The 21910-nt window shown below is 39.5% G+C and overlaps 1 protein-coding gene and 1 long non-coding RNA gene across 2 annotated transcripts in view; one reads left to right on the top strand and one right to left on the bottom strand.

Annotated features, from left to right (window-relative positions):
- LOC121664760 overlaps nucleotides 1-2458 on the bottom strand; it is a 40665-nt gene extending 38207 nt beyond the window's left edge. Inside the window, exon 1 of the long non-coding RNA XR_006016111.1 lies at nucleotides 2171-2458. This is a non-coding gene — a long non-coding RNA (uncharacterized LOC121664760). The remainder of the gene's footprint in view (nucleotides 1-2170) is intronic.
- The window catches only part of RAB3C (RAB3C, member RAS oncogene family), a 127155-nt gene extending 109194 nt beyond the window's left edge, over nucleotides 1-17961 (top strand). The window contains exon 5 of the mRNA XM_042028306.1: nucleotides 9710-17961. Within this exon, the coding sequence (XP_041884240.1) occupies nucleotides 9710-9897 (188 nt within the window). The 3' untranslated portion in view covers nucleotides 9898-17961. The remainder of the gene's footprint in view (nucleotides 1-9709) is intronic.
- The last annotated feature ends 3949 nt before the right edge of the window (nucleotides 17962-21910 follow it).

The raw sequence follows: 21910 nt of genomic DNA, 5'->3' as shown, positions 1-21910 counted from the left end.
AAAAGAAAAAAAGAGTAATGAGATAGATATCAAAACTCATGTTTCAGGCTTTAAAGCAAATTCTAGCTCCTGGGATTTAAAATTCAATCTTTATGGAAGAAGATTATTCTCTATTTCCATATTTATCTACTCAGGGGTGCTCTCTTCTCAGATATATATCCCGTGGCTATCTCAAGGGCAGATTATTGTATTAGATAACTTGTGTCTCTGATCCAGTCATTAACTGTAGTCAGACTGCACACACAAATGTTTACATGTTTCCTGTACAGCTGCAATAATTTCTTAAATCTGCCCAGAGACTGTGTGAGGTGGTGTGGGGAACAGCAGAAGAAAGACTTTCCGTTAACTGCACCAAGTGCACTGGCCTTGCTGGCTGGTTTGGAGGACACCCATTGTGTTATACTCATGTGACTCTCTTTTGTTTCTCTGGCAGTAAGTTGATAACATTTCTTACAGACAAGTTTTAAAAATAACATTATAGATTTTTCTGTCCAGCCAGGCATTTTAAAACTGTGGGCCCTTTGAATGCAATGTTGATCGCAGACACAATTGCAAGCAAATACTATTCATGAGTGCTGTACAAACGCTACACTGTGACATCCTGTTCTCAAGTGTGGTTTTATTTTCAGCCCTTGTTTTTTTGAAGTCACTGAGAAAATGAATACATGCACCTTCTGGGGTGAATTTTCAGAAGGTCAAAAAGAGCACTGGGCATTTAAGCCTCTAGGAAACGTGGTGTTCTGTTGAGAACAGTGTTACTGGAAAATGGGGCCTCCTTGTGGCTCCTGACCTCTCTGAAAAGTGTGGCCCTAAAGTTTATTAAGGAGGTGTAATCATTCATTTCTGTAAATCTCTGTGCTGGCTTATTTTTCAAGTGTAACCCAAACAAGTGGTTTAAATCAACCAGCAATAGGTCTCATTACTGTTGGAGGAGGTGTGGCTGAACTAGTCAAGTATCCTGTGGTACCTCTGAGTACCTTTCTCATGGTACAAATCAAAGTTCACAGAAGAAAGAAGGAAGTTAGGAATGCAGACCTGACCATGAAGGAAAATCACAGAATGTTTATAAGGTCAGAATATGTCTTGTTTGCTTTGAAGATGTGTATTTAAATTTATTGTTAATGACATGACATGGGCAATACCATGTCATTGATCATATGGATCATAGCTACAAGCAGTCTAGTAGGTGTTTTGTGAAAAGTGTGAACTGGCAAACATGCAGTGATACTTTCTCTGATCATAGCAAATTATATTTGTGGGTCTTATGACAAATGCAATTCATTTATATTCAATAGGCCTTTTGCAATTTTTTCCATGGATTTGTACAGTGATGTTTTTAAGGCCATATAGAATCATGCCACTCACAATGTCCTTTAAATATGCACAGTTTCTCTGTTATCTACTTCTCCTTTGAATTGGCCCCTTGATAGTTTTATTTTATGTTTCTTCACTGTTATATTCTTACAAACAGTGTACAATTGTTACCTGGTCTGTACCTCTCTGGGTTTCAGAGAACTCTGTCACACTCCTTTTTCTCCATACATTAATTCCCAGAATATTTAATTGTTCCAGGCATAAAGACACAAAGACACACATTAGTCATTCCTTATCAGCCTATTCAGTATTTTTTAAGTGTTTTTTCAGAAATCAGTTCATAGTCGTTTAACACAATAGCATCATTAAAAGACTAAGGTTAGAATGAGATGAAAAGGGATCAAATTAAGTCATGTAACTTTTTCTCATATAAGTATCATTCCAAGAAAGTGTAGAAATGTGACAAACCAGCCAATAGAGATCAGTACTTAACACAATGTTAATATTGATATGGTAATCACAGCAAACACATTTAAAGAAGTTTATTCTCTAATCATTACCAAAAAAGGGAATGGAATATAATTCTTAAGATATTTTGTATCTTCATGAATGTTTGCTCTGAGCAGTACATGGATTGGCTATAGAGTGAAACCCCAATATAGTCAGCACTTACATGCGTTAAAGCATTTTAGTTAAACAGGGTTGGAACTTCATGCAAGCGAAATGCATGCACACTTGCCAGCTGAATTACTCGCACAGTTTTCTGAGATATTACTCTCATGCCTTTCAGCAAAATTCATACATTCATAAAAGTTTGGTGTCAATTGTCAAAAGAGAAATAAAAAGAGTGACTCACAGGTGGCTTGATGTCTTGGTTCTTCTATTCCCAATCCATATGATATACTGATATTGTTATCTACATTCCAGCTAAGGATTAGCAGGCAGAGGTGTGCACGGACCTTTGAATAGAGTCTGAATAACTGCACAGGCAATTGGATAGTTGCATATGCAGTTTGACATACAGTTTCTCCATTTATTTGGGACATTCTGCCGTGCATGCTAATTAGACACATCATTTTTTATGTGTTCTTTAGTTTCTCAGGTTCTTCTTATGCTTTGCCATCCAGGATCATCCATGGCTGGGGGCATTCCTCATGTCCAAGCATGCCCTAGGTTGCACTCGCCTGTTTTCTAAATTTATCTGGCATGCTGTCTCTCCTAGAGGCCAACAACCAATGTCAGTAAACAAAATTAAACAGGCCCTTTCTGGGGGAGCTCTCACATTCTCTTCTGCAAGGGGCAGCAGAAACCAGCCCTCACACTGGATTCAGGGCACCTGCAAAGGCCTCTGAATATTATGTGCCCCATGGCCAGCAGTGCATGTGACTTCATTGCACCTCCACAGCTTGCCACTCAGAGAGATAGTCATTTGACACCTCAGATGTAACTATATACCTTATCGCCATCTTTTTTCTTCTCATTTGGGCTGTTCCTTCCTTTAAGTTTTTATTTCCACTTCCTTCCTTCCTTCCTTCCTTCCTTCCTTCCTTCCTTCCTTCCTTCCTTCCTTCCTTCCTTCCTTCCTTCCTTCCTTCCTCTCTTTTTCTTCTTTTTTCTTCTTTTTTCTTCTTTTTTCCTCTTTTTTCCTCTTTTTTCTTCTTTTTTCCTCTTTTTCCTCTTTTTCTTCTTTTTTTCTCTCTCCTTCTCTTGATTCCCAGTGCTTTGAAAATAAATTCCACCAAAAACAAGAAAAAAAAATCTTAACTTCAAACAGAATCATCCTTCCCTGCCTATTTTGTTTTCATTTTTGTCTTGGCTCATATATTTATGTAGGTGATGGTCGTGCCAGGGAGATGACAGAGACACAATTGAGCTGTGATTACATTTCCTCAAATTAAACCATTTAGCATGCCAGTAAGCGTGAAAGTGGGGCATTTGTCAGTGTTGTGGGCTTACACAGGGTGCAACTGTTTGTGGTCTAACCCAGCCTGCAAGAGCAGACCTGCTGCTGCGGTGGCACAGGAACATGACTGGTTTCTGAATCCTTCCTGGGCTGGGGCACAAGGCAGCAGCTCCCCAGCATCAGGATTGGAGTGCACCTTCCCTTGCCTTGGGGTATGAGCCTGGGGGGTAGCGCTTACAGTAGGCATCTGTGGGCACACTGGGGCTACCAGGCAGATGTGAGTTTAGGCACTGAACTGAAGAGGCATTTTTAGTGCTGTAATTTTGGCATGTAAATCAGGAACCAAGAGGGAGCTGACACCTCAGCACACAGTTTGCTATAACAGCAAGTTCTGTTTTGCCTCTGTGGCTGACTGGAGGCTGTGGTGCCCAAGGCAGGGTCACCCGCAGCTTAGAGAGCATGGACATATGGCTGCATCTAACTTTGCATTAAAAATGAAAATAATTGGGTAGTGCAGCAATATGCCTGTTCAAACTTCCATCCTTCACTGTTTTTTAGGTCTTTTTAATGGGCAAATGTTTGTTCCAGGGAAAAGAGACAGACTGACAGTGCTGAAAAATACCAGTCTTTTGTTTAGTTACAACACAGACAGGGTATTGGCAGAGCAATTAAAGGTTCCTGTCCCCAGGATGTTCTTTTACTGGGGGAAATGCCAGCCTGCCACTGCTTTCACATACTGGGAGTTGCATTACAGCAAAGTTATTTAATAACAATGAGAAGCAAGGGTTTTCTCAACCAATGTCTCCTGTAAACACACAAAAAATATATTTGCCAGAAATCTAATTTATTGCCCAAATGCACTCATTTAAAAAGTATCTGGAAACCACAGTCAAATTCAATACAACTTTTTTTTCAATTTTATATGAAACCTTCTGTTCTGAAAGACTGGAAGATGAGGTGTTAGCTAGAGCACGACCAATAACTGCCCCTTGAGTCTGTCCATTCTGCCACAGCTGACAGTCCCCCTTTAGCTTTTTTTTTGTTAATAAATTTGGCCATCCTAAAGATTGAATAAATACCTTAACATTTCGGTTAATAATCTTTATCTCCCTTTTAATTCTCTACCTTGAATGGTGATAAAACACTGCTCTTCACTGAGATAATATTAGCAGAGTCCTGTTCTGAGGCTTAATGTTGTTTTAATACTTTTCTTAACATAGTCCAGCACTTGGGCTTGTTAGGACAGCAGGGATCCCATCCTACTGACCTAGAGAGCAAAGCACAGCATAATCAGATCTGCTGCCAGGACCAGATAGTTGCTGATGTAGGAGATACTTTGAAGAACAGCAGTGGTCTGTAGCTACTTTCGGCCCACTTTCCTAGGAGAGATGACCTTTGCAGTCATAGCATACGTGTCTTGTCTCTCTTTAACTAAAACATATTGACAGTTCTAAGGAAGTGGACATCTGAGCAGAGGAGAAAGGTCTTTCAGTGCCTTGACTGACAGGCAACTTGTGCCCTGAATGAAAAACTTATTAGATACTATTCATAGCAGGCAAAAAGGCCAGTGCCCCCTCAGAACTGCCCAGGATGCATTTCCAAGAAAATAAGGCCTTATTAACTCCTCTCCTTTACATACAATGCTATTGTTAAATTATTCATCCCCATGACTTCCTATATTTTGCCTTTTACATACCACTCTTACAAAGGGAGCAGCTTCCTGCAGCCATTTCTTGCCCTGATGTTACAATCTCCTACTACTCCTCACAATACTGGATTGAACAAGGCACTGAGAAAAGCAGCACTAAGGACCACAGTTCAAGCTTGTCTTCATGAAAGCTTAGAAGGATAGTTATTGAGGGAACACACCCGTGTGGACATCTGCAAAACATAACATCGGGGTGATAAATAAAATTGTCTTGGTTGTAGACAAACACTCTGAAACCAAAATGCCTTCCTGATCAACTGGTGAAACATTAGCATAGGTCTTGTGTGTATTGTCTGTGGAACTGTGCTTAAAATTTGTGCTCTTGATGTCACATTTTCTCAGGAAGATGAGAGGGTGCAGAATGTTCTTTTTGCATATGACACTGCTTTCTGGGCTTTTTTCTTCTACATGTTTTGAAAGCAGACATAAACAAGTGTTAATGAGCAGTCATGAAGGCGCCTCTACAGAGCCAGCACATGTGTGAGGCAGAGAGGGTACAAAGTCAGTAATTCTGGCTGTGTATGATTCAGGAAAGCCATCTAACTGCTCTGTGTGCATTTTAGATCAGCAGGTGAGCAACAGCACCACGTCAGTGCCCTGTCTAGCCCTGCTGCTGTAGACTGACAGCCTGTAATGTGAATGAAAAACTTATTAGATACTATTCATAGCAGGCAAAAAGGTAAGTGACTGCCAGTTCCCCCTCAGAACTGCCCAGGATGCATTTCCAAGAAAATAAGGCCTTATTAACTCCTCTCCTTTATATACAATGACCCTTGCCAGCTGCTAAGAGCTTGCCAGCTTTCTTTGAGTCATTAGCAGGGAAAGAGGTAGATAAGGGAAAGAATCAGCAAGGGAAAACTGAACTAAACACAAAACAGGCACTTAAATTAAAATATCCTGTTGCACGTTCCACACACTTTGTACAAATGTTCAGGCAACACTTTGACGTTCTGGATTTTCTGAGTTTCAGCTCTGTTCTGCCTTACCTACCCACTTGCTCTTGGGCTTGTCATGTCTTTGCAATAATCTCCTCTGCCCGGCCTCATCCACATCAGCAGTACAGATCATCACAGGTGGTGGGAACAGGGTGTTCTTTGAGCTCTGCTTCCCTGGGCATCACTAGATAGCTGCCTCACTTCACACTTATATCCCCATGGAAAATCTGTTCTCTCCATTAATAATGAGCAGTGGAAAAAAATCCTGAAGAAAGTATTAAAAGTCATAGAACTGAGGCTGTCATGCACAGGGATTTTAGAAGCTTAGGGTGTCTAAGAGCCATTAGTAAAATAATTGCAAGATGAGTCAGGAGAGAAGGAGGTGTCATGGGGAAAAAAGATCTGCAAAATATTCCATAACAGAATGAAAACAACAAGAATTCAAGTGCTGATTCCAGGCACACTCTGCTAGGAAAAATGCTGTATATCTCTTTGAAACTGTTCCACAGGAAAGGTTTTGATTAAACAAACGAACAAGCCAAAAGAACCAATCTAATTTATTGGGATCTCTTCCATAAGGTAACATTCACATGAGAAATTGAATCCCTTGCCCAGGACAGCCAGTTGCTGTCCAGGTGGTTACAGGAGCCTCTCTTGCAAGGCTCTTTGTAAGGGTGCCTTTGGCTGCATCAGATGAGACTCTGAACTCCTGTTCTGTTGAATTCTTGTAATCCAGATGGTTCTACTTGCTCAGTACATACCATGATGCTGTGACGGTGATTACCAGAAACTGCACAAAGCTTTTAACTGTCTTAACTGGCTTCAAAAAGCTCTTCTGTGTGACCATTTCTGCACCTGCAAGAACAGTTTCCATGGACCATCTACAAGTGTCTTACCTTTGCTGAATCTCTTACAGCAGGAACTGCCTGGGAGGAGCTCACAAGTATGCCCCATCCTCTTCTTGGGATGTTTGTTTACCCATTCAAGCATATAAATAGTACCTATCATAGGCCTATACACAGCAGGAGCTGTTTGGGATAATTTCCAAGACTGTCCAAAATTCCCACCTGTACAGTTTTGGTAAAGAATAAAGCATTAGTTTTGTTGTGGAGGCTGTTGGGTGCTCAGCCACTTTCTCACAGGTCTGTCCATTGTGTCATCTATGCAGCAAAGCCTAGCCTAGAAGGTCCAGGCAATTAATGTCTAGGGTGATAGAATACCATCACAGTCTGATACCCAACTACACCACTGCTATGACTGCAATTATTGTCTTATATCAAAATCATATCTGAAATTCCTTAGAAATCACCACAGCTGTATTTTATTTGAATCAATTATTTTGTGCTTGACACTTTGTAACCCTCCACTTGACCTGGAGAATGGGTGCCTTTAAGTTTTTCATGATGTTCTTATGCAAAACATCCTCACGGTGATAGTGGGCCTGTTTTCTTGATCTTATCCCTGTTATAGTATTTCTTGACATGGGTCTCCTCTCTTCTTTGTGACTGTTTTCCTTTCTGCTGTCCAGATGTCTTACCTAGATATCATATCTGCTATTTCATGATCATCTGATGTGCTCATTATTGCATCTTTATAACTGTAAAATCTGTTCCACTCCTAAATGTCCTTAAGATTCATTGTTCTTCCTATCATCTCCAAAGCTTTGGTGTACCATTCCCTCATTGTCACTCAACCCTTCTGCCCTGTGGTTCTGCTTGTTCCTCTATGGAACAGCTTTTCCTCCTCCTTCCTGTGGAGAAGACACTAACAGTTGTGGAAGATTCTTGACTGTGTTGCTGGGCTAGAGTTGCAGCTGCGTTTCAACAGAGCATACTGAAATTGTGGAGGATCTTCCTTCCCCCAAGCATCTCCCAAGTAGTCTAAACAGCTTTCCTCCATGGAGCTCTGCAGAAGGGCCAAAGCCACCAGCAAGCGATGCTACACTGGCTTTCCTCATTTTCCATCTAGTTTAGAACAAAGGACATGTGTGAGCAAAGCTAAACTAAAGCAATACTGTGTAGATTCAAACTATATGCCAGTATATAACTTTTGTAGATGGTCTTTTATTGACAGTTTTCCTGCTTTCTAGAGAAATGTGGAATGGAAAAGTTTCTGTGGCAATGTGTTCTCATACTGGTGAGCTTACCCTTACACTCCTTCCTGATACCAACAGAAGTCATATGGCCAACCAAATCCCTGTAGAATATTTATAGCTCTTATTATCTAAACTCCCTGTAAACACTAGCTTTGGCTGGTGGTTAGTTCCTATACATTTAAACATTTTAGTACTTTGTGATACTTCAGTCCAAAGCACCTTATGTAAATTAAAAATACGAAAAAAAAAATCAGAGCAGAGTTGAGTTTCTACATTTCTTATTGCTTCTTGCTGGGTATCATGCCAAGCTAAATATAATTATCTGCAGTAATTCCAGGATAGAATTCAAATATGCAAAAGCTGCATGGAAAACAGTTGTAGGACTGAATGTGCACATTACATTCTGTTTAGATGGCATACTGAATACATAATACTAATGTGACCAAAGTAGTTGCATTTAAATTTCTTTCAAAACAGAATAAAACAAACCATTAAAAAAACCCAAACCACCAGACCCACAAAGATCTGTTTTCTGTCCTTCTGCCAGGAGTTTCAAGTGACTGAAATTTTCTGACCAGGATTTTTCTCATAATTAAAGACAGTGGTAATTGCACATTAATTTTCAGATTTAATCAGAAAGAATCAAAATAGTTAATGCAAAGGCTAAGCCAGACTATGCAAAGGCTTCTGTAAAAACTACCAGTGAATCAGATGTTTTGTAAACTGTTTCAATGTTGCACCCATAGGTAGTGGAAAGATAGGAGTGGAAGAAAGTTTTGAATTATCAGGCAACAGGTGAGCAATGTTGTAATTTATAGGGGAAGAAGGTAGAGCATGTGGGAAAAGTCCTTGCAAACAATAAATTAAAGAAGACAAATGCTTTGCAAATGAAACAAGGACAGGGAAGACCCAGAACTGGCAGAAGCCTTCTAGGTACAGTCTGACCACCACGCTGCAAACCGGGCCTAGATGAGTGAGACACATGGGAGGTGAGATGTGCTACAAGTGGGGGCAGAGGAGAGAACTTAGGCACACTGTCTCCAGAGAGCTTAGAACAGCTGTCTCTGCTCCATAAAAACTTCCAGTGTCCCTTGTGGCCTAAGGATAGCTCTGGTTTTTGCCTTTGGCGTAATCACTGGGAATGAACACATAAAAAATCCTTCTGTATAAATTAATTGTTTTCTTCCTTATGTGCATTTCTGTATCTTTTTATTAGTTTGGTGTGGAGCTGGGAATCCCTTTGGTCCCGTGGATTCACATTTAACTTTAGTAAATATCAAACTGCAAAAATCTCTACTTATTTTTCTTGGTTTTTTACCTGTATTTCCCAAGCATTATTTTGTATTTTGGCACCACCTTAATAACACAATGGAAATGGTGGTTTCCAAATGAATAATGCTCAGAGGAATGTAATACTTAGAGATGGAGCAGCAGATTACTCATTCCCAATGGCTATATATATAGGGCATTTCTAAAATAATACAGACAGGTAACAATTTTTAGATTAAACTGTTTTAAAGTAGACTATTTCTAAGGGAATACATTTGGAGCAGTCCTGACTTCATCTGGCTTTGTATAAAGCCAGTAGCACTAGTGTACTTACTCTGATTGTATTGTAATTTTAACTGCTCTTCTTTCATTTGTGTGCTCTCACATGTTTCGTTTCTGAGTGTCTCTTGGTCAAGAGAAGTTTGTATATTTATTGGAGATGCCGAAATACGCATAGAGCATAAACATGTTTTTTATTTTCTTAGGATTTGAATTTTTTGAAACAAGTGCCAAGGAAAACATTAATGTCAAGCAGACGTTTGAGCGACTTGTGGATATCATCTGTGACAAAATGTCAGAAAGTCTGGAGACGAATCCCACCATTGCTGCCAGCAACCAGAACACACAGCTAAAGGACACCCCTCCTCCACAGCAGCCCAACTGCAGCTGCTAATGCAGCTATCAGCAAAGGCAGCTCCAGTGTGTTCTGTTGCCAACAGAGTATTTATGAATGGTCTATATGCCTTTATTTATACTGTCTTATTAATTTATTTGGGAGAACAGTCTTGTTTTACATCATCAGATGTTTGAATATGCATATGGGGATGGAGCAGTTTTCAGTCTGAAAGGATGATGCATATTTTAGAATCTGGCTTTTGCATGCAGGCTGTATATTAATTTCTCTTTTCTTTTTACTGTTCTACATCACACTTCAGCTGGTGCCATGTCCTCAAACCACATTGGCCTAGAATTGTCTCTCACTACATCAGTTAAAAGTTAGGTAGTTCAATCTTCAGGGTGATGGTCAGGGTGTTTTGAGTAAGCTTTCTGATGCTACCTGTACATTTTCCTGACTGAAAATGAATTTAGAAGTATTCCTGTAGTGAACCAATCCCTTATTCTGTCCAGATCACTTGTACAAGGGACACCTCCTGGAGCACATTGCCTTGGCAAATCTACACTCATTATGTTACACATCCTGGCTGACTAAAATCTGCAGAAATTAGAAAGAAGTTAGATCCTGGGCCCCAAACCACCAAAATTCCCTGTGAATTTCCAGCTGAATATCCAGGATGTGGATATTCAGTCCAGACTCTCAGAGATATTAGGTACTTCATCCTGTTTGGATAGCTAGTGTATTTACTTTTACATAGGAGCTGCATGTCTATCTAATAATTTTCTGAAACTGGACTTAATTTCTCATTCCATCATTATGGAGATCCCAGTCTTACCTACCCCTGTAGTAGAAGGCTGATTAGCTCTTTCCATTTCTGCCTGCATGAGACATTAACCACACAGTTTTATATTATGTCTGACAGAGCCAAATCCATTGTGCTTGGTTGTTCATAGCCAAAAACTGCCTTGTCACATTGCTGTCAAACCTGCACACTTCAGTTTTCAGGAATTTCATCTCCCATTCAGTCACTGAGAAAGCTACCACCACACTGGCTACAAATGTCTGTATTTTACTCAGACCTATTGCAGAAGTGCTGATGGTGTCAGTGAACTAAAGTTTGATCTCATTTTTTTCCGTTTATTTTGGCAAGAGAATTGGGATTTTTAAATCTTTAAGAGTAATAAAAAATTGCCAGCCTTTCTAATAATAGGCTGAATACATTAAAAAGATCTGCAAAAGGCTGTGAATTTAGCAGAATAAAGTACACAAGTTCTTTTATGATAAAGTGTTAAAATAGTTTTATTTCACAGTTTTTACTCCTCTAGTAATTGGTGGAAATTTCTTAAATCTCTGCCCTGAAGTACTTAGTACAACTGCTTTACTTGCGTCACAGTGACCTTTTTTAACTAAACAGCATAACTGAACAAGCAATGATTATTTTATTTTTCCAATTAGACAGAACTTAAGACAAGGCTGACATTTTTTAAACTGTCAGCAGTGGTAAAATTATCTGAAAAATGAAAAAAAGGAAGTAACACATAGTATACCGAATTACTCACAATGGCCAAGAAATCCTTCTGTACAGTTTATGTTTTTTTGATATAACTCCTGATACACACTAAGAGAAAATGGCCACTTTTAAAACTGATTAAATAATCTACCTACACTTTGACACAGTAGAAATTACTTCCAAGCAAGGCATATAGACGCATGTAAAATGGATATGCCAGGAGGGTTCTACCTGGGTTGCCTAACTTAAATGAGTAAGTGTTCTTTCTTCAGTCTGGGTTTTTAAACCATGTCTGTCCTGTTAGCTAGCTTATTTAAGCACTTCTTTCCCTAGTTGGCATGGAGACTGATTTGCCTCCATAAAGAGAAAGCACCCTCCTGTTTAGAGCAGATGAGCAGCCGGGTGGAAGAGGTACATGCTGTCCAAACCATGATCCTGTCTCTCCCCCGGGTACTGCTTTCCCCTCCCCAGTTTAAGACAGCATGTTACTAACTGTGCTGAGAGACTTTCACTAGTACCTTTTCACCCACCAGGTACCAGCTGATTTGAAAAAACAGAAGCAATACAAAGCAAGCTTTATTTGAGATGGTAGATGGTTGGTGCGCAGTTTTCCATGTTTTTCTGGTTATGTCAGTGATTCCTGCTCAAGAAAAAGGAGCAGGAAAGCCTTGAGACAGAATTCAGCTTCAGCTCTCAAGTTCTTTAGACAAACTTTAGGTTGTATTATTAGTCTGAACCATCTCAGGTGAGGAGAGACATAATCATGTTGTCAATGATCTTATGCATATCCTGAATCATGCAGCTTGGCTAGAAATGCAGATATTCTTCCAGCTTTGCTCTGAGATGCTTGATGTGAAATGGTCATCTGCTGTGCATAATGCAACAAGGAGAAAATACTTCAAGATGTCCCTTGCTGCAGCCACTCTTTGCTTGTATTCCATTGCAATGAATTTAAGACCCTCCTTGCCTGGTTATGACCATTTAGACTTCAGTCAGTGGTAGAAATATATTATTAGTATATATCTTTTTAAACAAATTGTGTGGTAGACACAGTTCTTTACATAAATGGGATTAATTAATTGCTTTTCATTTTGCATCAAGAGTCTTGGCAGAAGAGTAACAGCAAAATCTAAGAAGGAGAACCCCTGCTTTATGTTTCTGAGGCAACTAACCTGCCAGGCCTCCACACATATTTGGCCTTCTGCATGAGATGGGGTGCTGGAGGAAGCAGCTGTCAGAGTAATGTTGTTCCTTAGAATTCCAAAAATGTGTTAAAAGGAAAAATCTCATGTGAAGTACAGCAACAGAGCAAGTCAGTATTTAAAATCTCCTAGAAACTTTGCACTAACACCCAGACATTGTCATGGAGTTCAGAATTAGATTAATTTTTAAAATGTTCAAATAAAATACTTGGAGTTTTTCAAGATCAGACTGTCTAAAACCCTGGGAAAACCACTCAGCCCTCTCAGTTGACACTGTTTTGAATAGAAGGTTGGAAAGGATGACCTGCTGTGGTCCCATCAAACCTAGTTTATCCTATCATGACTTTCTCTGAAATTGAAAATATGTGGAAATTCAATCAGACCTTTTCAATCTGGGTTATCTACTGTTGGAAAAGTAGGCTTTGATTTTCAATCACAGGTTGGCTTTTGCAGCCACATGCTTCACAGCAATATTGAGTTTTCTGCTATAAAATTTGGTCACATTTAGATCATGAGCATCATGATCTCAGTACCCTCTCAACTAGTACTTGCCTTTTTGGAGAAACAGTACAGACAGAAAAGCTTTTGAGAAGTAATTTACTATGCCTTCCCTAAATATTCCAAGAATTCTGAGGGGATTAGCAGTATTAGAATTTTCATTCTATCTAAAATTATGCCTTGGGCTCCTATGGGGTAGAATATCCAAAAGCAGCCTGTGTCAATCTGGTTCAGCTCCTTTTGACTTACATGATAGAACTACAGTTTTCTTAAATTCAAGTAGGCCGAACATATTTGAAGAACCCGTCACAACTTGATCAAGGGCCTAATTTTAAACAATCAATGCCTTGTTCTTCACATATATGCAGTAGTCACTGATTATTAATTACTGGAGGACACAAGCACGGTTTGGTTATCCCTGATCTATCCAGTGGTGTGGCACAATTCCATCTGGAGCAAGTACCAGGCTACAAGGCACCAAATTTTGTGATGAAAGAAGGGAGGGCTCAGATGAAAACTCAGATAACAGAAATGAAACTACTTTCAGCCTCATCTCAAATCTTGGTTAAAAAGTTCTTGCACACCTTGCACTAATTTGTTGTCACTTTCAGCATAGAAATAGGATTGAGTATCACAGGAAATCATTGGTCCAGCCATAGATACCCCATTCAGCTGAGGTTTATCCACTTGGTGAGATAAAGCAGTTGATACACAGAGCATGTTAAGTTTCTGAGAGATGAGATGAGATGAGATGAGATGAGATGAGATGAGATGAGATAAGATATGATGAGATGCCTTTGGGCAGAGGGTCCTGAGTTCCATAGTGCCAGCTGAAGCTGAGTTAATATACTACACAATCCATTTTCCAAGTTATGATCTAGACTAAAGCTTATAGCAGCAGGCTAATCCTGTGCATGAGCAATGCACCAGCCTTATCATGCTCTGACAATGTGTTGCTTCCTGCACCTTCAAGCTACTGATCAGAAAATACCTTGGGAGCACCCAGGAGCATGGGATTGACTGGTTCCTGTGGTGTCTCTGGCACCAACCTGCTGAACAGCTAGCCAGCCCTGCTGGGTTGAACCTTCAGATGCATGTTTTTGATTCTTTTAAGAGTTCATGTTCACAAGTTACAAGTGCAACTGACTTAATACTGTATCTGTTATTTTTGGTGGTGGTGGTTAGTTTATTTAGATTTGTTCATTTGGTGTTTTAAATACATGTGAACTAGCCTAATTTTCTGTCAAAAAATACTCTTTCTCTCTGAACAGCTGTGTAAGTGACTGTTACCTGGAACTGTTTGTTCCTTTGTGCTTATACTTAATGTAATGCCTAGAGAAATCACCTGAGCAACTACATCTATGTGGCCTTTTCCAGAGCACCAGTCTAAAAGATTAAGTTTTCTTGCCTGTCTTCTCAGCTCTTTATATTCAGCTGTACCACCTGCCCCTTTTTTTTTTTTTAGAAATGAAGTGCTATTTCAGGATGCACAAAATTTGCTGGAGTTTGATCCTAACTTTGAGAATGCTTTGAGTTTGCCATTTTTAGGAAAAAAAAGTCACAAAAATTCTACATTTGGTGGTTATGCATTTGTTTCTTCAGAGCAGACAAATGATGTTGCAATTGCATTCCTAGAGAAGCCCCCTTCCAAACTTCACCCCTCCCAGCTATTTTTTTCTTCATTCGTTTTTTTAGAAGTAAGTTTTTTTATTTACATTTTTACAGGCATCAACTAAATTTCAGTTCTGATGACAGAATGATTCCTCCTTGGCCTGTTTCATACAGACTCACAATGTATAAGCCTAATTCTTCTTTAGCTTGAGAGATTTAGCAATGTGAGACCATGAGTTTGAAGCCTTTTAGATAAACCGTCAGGGGGTGTAAAGCAACATATCTTAATGCAACTTAACGCAATGAGGAATAAGTTGTGTTAATTTGCACCATTAATCCATACATTCTGACTCCGGATTCTCCAAGGTTGATCACTTGTCAAGTCTCATTTAAAAATGCAACTCATTTCAATTATTTGAAAGAACTCTACCAGTTTTATTCAGGGGTAAATGTAGTTCACCTTTGCAAATTAACCTTTGTTTTTTTTTTTCCTTTTGTTTATCCATGGATGTTCAGTGAAGCAGAATTTGTGATTACAGACATATTATATACACATATACACAGTAGTACATCTTTGATACTCATTCATTTCCCAATGTAACATGTTCATATTCAGTGCCACCTTTCCCAAATTTATCCTTAAATTGTCATTACCACTGGAAATCAAATGCATTACATTTGAAGATCATAGTTTATTTTCCATCGTTCCAGCAGAGGTAGATGGCTTGTCATTTGTACAATAAGGTACTTGAAGGTACTTGGTATCTGATCCATGGGGGAAGCAAAACTCCTAATTTTCCTATAACTTCATGTTCACCCATAACAGACAAAAATGAAAGTTAGAGATTGTTTACCACTTCTGGTGATAGATTTCCTCGAGTAATTCTGACATGTACATGCAACTAGTGATATATGAAATGTTTGTGCTGTAAGTCCTGTTTGGTATTTTGTCAGTAGTGTCAGATGTGTTGTGACTCGGTTGGACTGTCACAATGTGTAACCTATATACTAGTGTTCGTGGATTTCAAATGTCTTACATGTTGCATGAAAAAAATGTTATAAAATAGGTATTTTTTCTATTTTTTAATACCTCAAGACTGAGGAATCATGGGCCAATAAGTGCAATATTCAATTATTTACTCAGTGTATATAAACTTGTGTGAAAGGGAGAAGCATCATGTATGTGTGATAAGCTGTTGATGATGCCTGTGTGGCTTAAGATTTCTGGTATATGTACACGTCTTGTAGAAAAATTATATAGTAAACACTTTACCAGTGTAGTGTAAGAATATTCTAAGTAACTTAAACTATATTTCACATATGAGATTATGGTTAAAGATATTTGTATGTTTACTGCAAGTGCATGTCAATTTTACTTTTAGAGTTCTGAGTGTCCTTTTTTGGAAATTGTCATGTTACACCAAACACTAGTGGGACAGCACCTTCAGTCAGAAAAACCATTTCTAAACTGTCTGCCTATATTTTTTAAAGCATGTTCTGTAAAAGCATTAAAAGAACCTCTTAGAGCTCAGCATTTATGGTGAGTTAGTTATTTATTCTTAAAGAGTCAGTTACATGCTCTGTCTGCCTGTATTGCATAATATCATGTGGGCATGTTTTCTTTAATCTGATACAGTTAACTCATAATACTTACCTGAGATATTATATAGGGGTACCCAAAATGCTTGCAGATGACTTGCCAAACTTCAGTTGGTGCCCTGGTTTGATATGTTTGGGAACAGCTTGAAGGTCACAGTCAGCAGCACAGCAGAGTGGAAGGTGATCTTAATTAGTTGCTTTTGACAATTAAGTTTCTTAACTTCTCTAGATCCTGAAGATGGAAGATACATCCTTAAAGATACTGACCCACATTCTTCACTCTGCTTTTACATGGCCTTCAAAGTTGAACAATTCCACCATTAGGAGTAAAGCTGAGGTACAAATGGAAACAAAATGCAGGCCTGAATCTAACCATGAAATTAAAAGGAGACCAATAATTTATTTTTTCCTGCTTCCTTGCATAATTCTAATGGTTCTCTAAGAACATGAGCAAGGCCATCAGTACTTAGCAACACCTTTGGGTACATCTGGGACCTTAAATCCTGAATCACTGATCTGCCATGGGTTCCCAGCTGTGCCCACAGAGTCTGCAGACAAGCTCATTCTGTTAATTCTTGCTGCATCTCTGGTTTCAAAGGCATGTGTCATCTGCATTGGGGATTTGCTAGAGACAGGCCACTGAGTCTGGGCCATGGGGAGGAATTGGTTTTGCCAGACAATTTTCCTAAAAGTGTTTATCCATAAGTACCACACTAAAAGGTACATAACTAGATTCTTAGTTTTATCTGATGCATTTTTGTGACAATGTACAAGGTTGATTTAGGTATGGTTGTTTGTTGCTTTGTGTTTTTTTAATTTGCTTGATCTGGAAAAGAATGAAATTATAAGGTCTACTGGAAACCAGTATCATGGGTTTTCTCTCCAATGTCATCTAATACATTCTCTAAGAAAGCAAAGTAGCCAAATTGCATTAAGTAGCACAGGACAGTACTTGCAATTACCTGAAAAGTCCTTAAAAACCCCTTTTTTTTGTACCTAATGCCATTAAAACGTCTGCAAAATTATACAGACCACAGTGAAATAAAATGTATGCAGATAAAAATTGGGGATTGCTTAATATAAAAAGGAAATTCTTGGCATCATTGTTGCTGAGCAACAAAGTAAGAGTCATAATATGAGGTACCACTAAAACGGAGATACACAGCCCTGACAGTTCAAGGGCTGGCAGATAATTTTATGTAGCTTTTTTATAATTCCTCATAGATGTATGATTACATGCACAAAGATAAATGCTTACCTTGATAATATGTAGCTGGTTCCCTCAAACTAACTTGTTTGCTAAACTGTTCTTGAAGAAAAATTGAAGTACGTGTTTAGGATACCTTTGTGAGGGGGTGAGACTCAATCTGTGCCTTATCCCCTGACTCTTACTGTGATATAGCTACTGTGGTTTTAAAAATATGTTAGCTAAAATGCTGCTGGGTGATAAATTTTGTGAATCTTCTCCATACATCCATGGAAGCTCTTGTCTGAATGTTCAGTACAAGTGTTATCCACATAGAGAGTTTTAATTCTGTGCAGATGTAGAGACCATGTGTATTCCATTGGATATTCTGTTTGTATGTGACTTCTGTATACCAAGTGGATTTTGTTTGTTTAATTTTTTTGCTGAAAGTTTTTTGTTAGTTTTTTTTTTCCTTTTGCAATTACAATAAATATTCAAGAGACTATATTCACGAATATCTCAGTTGTGGTGACATTGTCTTACACCCCACCCCTCTCCCCTCACTTATTTCCTTTTACTAACTAAAACTGGAAAAAAATACATTTTTTACTAAATGATGGACAAAGATGCCACATATACAATAATTCATTTCACTAATATCCTCTCAGTAGCACTGGTGACTGTAGTTCTGTACAAATTCCACAGAATTCACTGGAGACTTTGCCCTAATAGTCTGAAGGAGAAAGATTTTTTTGACACTTCCCTAGCAAAAGCACGCTGCCTACAGGCTGACCCTTTAAAATAGGGCAAAGTTTTTTCTTTTGATTTTTCACTGTCTACACTACTAAACAGTATATGTGCTTTTTGGATGCTGTTATTAGTTGATCATGTAATCTTAGTCCAAATGCGCGATCTCAGTTGTGGTGGGTGGTTATTTCACACAAATTATGATGTATCACTGTCCAGTTATTGCTTTTTTCTAATACGAGCACACACACACACACATGCACACATGCATACACATGCACACTCTTGTGCTAGTTTGAACCCTGCTGTGACTTCTGAATTTATTTTCCCTCCACATAAATCCTAATCTTCAATCAATCTGTTGAACAGATTGCACCATCCCCTGTCCTCCCTAAGTCCTGTGAGCAAGGCATCCACCGACAAACTCCTTTAGCACATGTCCCTTCTCACTGTTCTGCTGTGTTCCGGCCAAGTTCCCCAATTTTTTCTAGTATATTTACATCTCATCTGCAAAATATCTCCTGGTAGTTGCTTAATTTTCTCTTAACACTGAGTGCTTCCTAGCCTACTGTTTGTGATCCTGTATCTCTACATAGGTTTTTGCAGAATGGTCTGTCTGTGCAGCTCACTGCCCTCACTCATAGAGCTTCTCTTTGTAGCATGGACTCTTGTCATCAAACCACTTCTGAGAATGAAACTCCTTCATTCCTTTCAGATATTGGCAAATGTAGTGTCTTTTCCACCTACCTCCCTATGCCATTGCTGTCTGAGACTGGCCCTAATGTACTTACTGTGTGTATTAGGGAGAGTGGAAGACAAGAAAATGAGGTGTGAGAGAGGAAGGATAGCAGGGGAAAAATAGGTGTCTTCTGATGGGTACCTTTGAATGAGAAAGTTTTTGAATTGCTTTTATTTTGAACATGCTGAAACTTAAAAAGAACTAAACTAGAGAAAATCACAGATGGGTAGCTGAGAACAGTGATCTACCAGGGTAAGCAACAGGTGTTTCTTGCTCAAGGAAACCCTTTTTATCCTATTTCCAGTCAGAAGGCTGAAGACAAAATGTTTCTAACCACAAAAAAAAAAAAAAAAAAAAAAAAAAAAAAAAAAAAAAAAAAAAAAAGACATAGGAAAAGTTACTGGAAAGTGGAAATGTAGAGTGACACAGAAAAGAATTCCCAGCTTTGAGTAAAAAGGTCAAACAGACAGAATATCCCAGTGAAGTAAGGGTGCATGACTTAGCAATATGATCCACCAAAATTGAGAAAGACAAGCTCTGGGCTTACACCTAACTGAGGGGACTCAGCAAGGCAATGGAAAACTGAGGGTTAGCTGTTTTTTGTATAGATCTGTGCAACTCTTGAGCTGCAAAGTGAAAAACAGGTGCCTTCAAAAATCTGAAGTGCCTTTCTAAATCTGTGTATCTCTTGGCACTAACGCAAGATCCTGAAGAATTGAACTGTAGGCCAGAAGATTTACAGCTTAACTGTCTCATGTAAGAAAGGAATGTGCTTTATACCATGGGGAACACCGGTCACCAGCGGCAGGCACAGGCCGTGGGAAGCTGGTGTGAGGTCCTGTTCTCCATGATAGCCCAGCCAGAGGGTCTGACATGTAGTCTGGTCCTAAATCTCCACTGGGGTTGGAGAAGCTGGAGGTGCTGAAGGAGCAGGAGGCTGAAGAGACACTCCAGCCCTGGCTAAGCCTAAGAGTGAGCCCAGGCAGTTCTGCAACCCACTGCAGTGTGATGGAAAATGAGACCAGAGACCATTACACCTGTGTAAAAATGGTGTGGAAGGTCCAAAGTCAATCCAAACTCACAGTTGTTAGGAAGATAAAAAACACTGTCTTGGGGAGTTAGAAACTCTGGTATTACACTCTTCACTTCCCAACAGCTGCACCAGGGGAGGATATCTGGGGCCTCCACAAGCAGGATCATGGTTTCCTGAGGAGATGCAGCCTGAGGAGATACAGGAACATGTGAAGAGTGACCCTGGACTGCCAAATTATCACCCCTATTGAGGCAGAGCAGCTAACCCAAAACCACTTGGCCAGGTGCAGACAATCAGCACACTCCCAGCAGAGCAGTCTCACTCAGGGGCTCCTGCAGGGTGTTCTGAGGCCCCAGGAAGTGCATACTCTCTTGTTTCAAATCAATGCCTGTGGTTAGAAAATAAGCCTATGAATAGCTATAGAACATCTGGGGATGTCACACAGGAGATCTGCCTCTTACCAGACTCCAGAGGTTTTAAAGTTTAGATAGGGTTTTAGGAACATGAGATCAGGCAGCCATTTTTTAAAAACTCTGCCCTGCTTTTCTTTCGAGAAGATTTACCCTAAGAAATATATTATGTCTTCATTTTTACTGTTTTCTTTAACACTTATCCAAGCAGGAGAAGGCTTAGTCCCTGACCCCAGCAGCACCAGCCCCTGTGCCAGCCAGCAGCACAATGCACACAGCCCAGCCACCCATGCCCTGCAGCGGTGAGCCAGCCATCGTCTCAGGCAGCATCTGCTCAATGTCTCAGGTGGAGCCTGCCTTTGGGCCATCTCCTTTACTTCTGTTGAGGAACAACACCAGAAATTGTGTGGAAAATAAAGCCCACTTCAAATTGCAGTTACTCTCTTCGGTAATTAACAATAGAGAGATGAGTTTTCTGACGTCTTTGCTTCATGAGGGCACATAACCATCCACATGCCACCTGGCATAGCAGAAAAAAACCAAGGTTTTACTCTGTAACTGTCAACGTGGAACAAATGTTGCTTTGTGTCTACGCAGGATAAAAATATCTTCACTAGCATTACAGACAAGCTGGTTAAATAGCTCCTTTTTATCTCACAGGGAATGGAGGCTGTCTACCAGGATGGAGGTACTTGGTGTTCATGTCAAGTCTACAGGAGGTCATTTAGCCTTGAGCACACACGGGATTTCAGACACAGCCATTCATTTCAGGAGTCCTATGCCTTTGGTCAGTAGTCTGGCTGCTGTCTGCTTTTATTATATGTGTGCTTTCTGTACCATGGTATTAGCAAACATAACTATCTGGTCCTGGGATGAACATTTCTATCTGGAAATTGTCTTGTTCTTCTTCTGCATGTGACTCCCAGTTTTCTACCACTAATTATTTTCCTGAAATATGATAATAGAGATTCCAAGCACATAAGAAGAGGGATTTCTTCCTATTTCCTTAGCAGATAATATCTTCACCATTACATTTCAGAGGAAGCCAGAAAGACAATTTATAAATCTGCTAAGCCTTCCCTCTTGCCTTACCAAATTTGGCTCAAGATAATCCATGTCTGCACAGTCCCACAGTGCACAAATCACCAACTCAGAGTGGAAGCTGCCTGGCAACTGCTAACAAAGAAAAAGGGAGAAATCACAGAACTACATATTGGAGATGTGCTGACAGCAGACATCCGTCTTACACTGGGCTCATTGGCGGGTTAGGTAAGAAGCCTTAGTGCCTCAGTGCTAAGCCAACAGACTCTTTCTCCTCCATTCACCACTTATATTCCAAGGAGAAACTGACCTTTTAGTGCTGGGATTCTGGAAAGTGAGTCTTCTTTTTTGTTTTCTTTTTTTTTTTTTTTTTTTTTAATGAAATCACATAACCAGAAGAACGATTCATTGTACCAGGAGAGCAATGGATAAATGTTGCATTCAAATAATATGCCATAGCATACGTGCATGATGATGATGATGATGATGATGAC

The sequence above is a fragment of the Corvus kubaryi genome, unplaced genomic scaffold (assembly GCF_017639235.1).
Source record: "Corvus kubaryi isolate FWS band 111438036 unplaced genomic scaffold, C.kubaryi_AGA036_p1.0 37308, whole genome shotgun sequence".
Taxonomy (NCBI): domain Eukaryota; kingdom Metazoa; phylum Chordata; class Aves; order Passeriformes; family Corvidae; genus Corvus; species Corvus kubaryi.
Note: the sequence above shows the minus strand (reverse complement) of the source record. Positions and strands in the feature narration are given on the sequence as shown.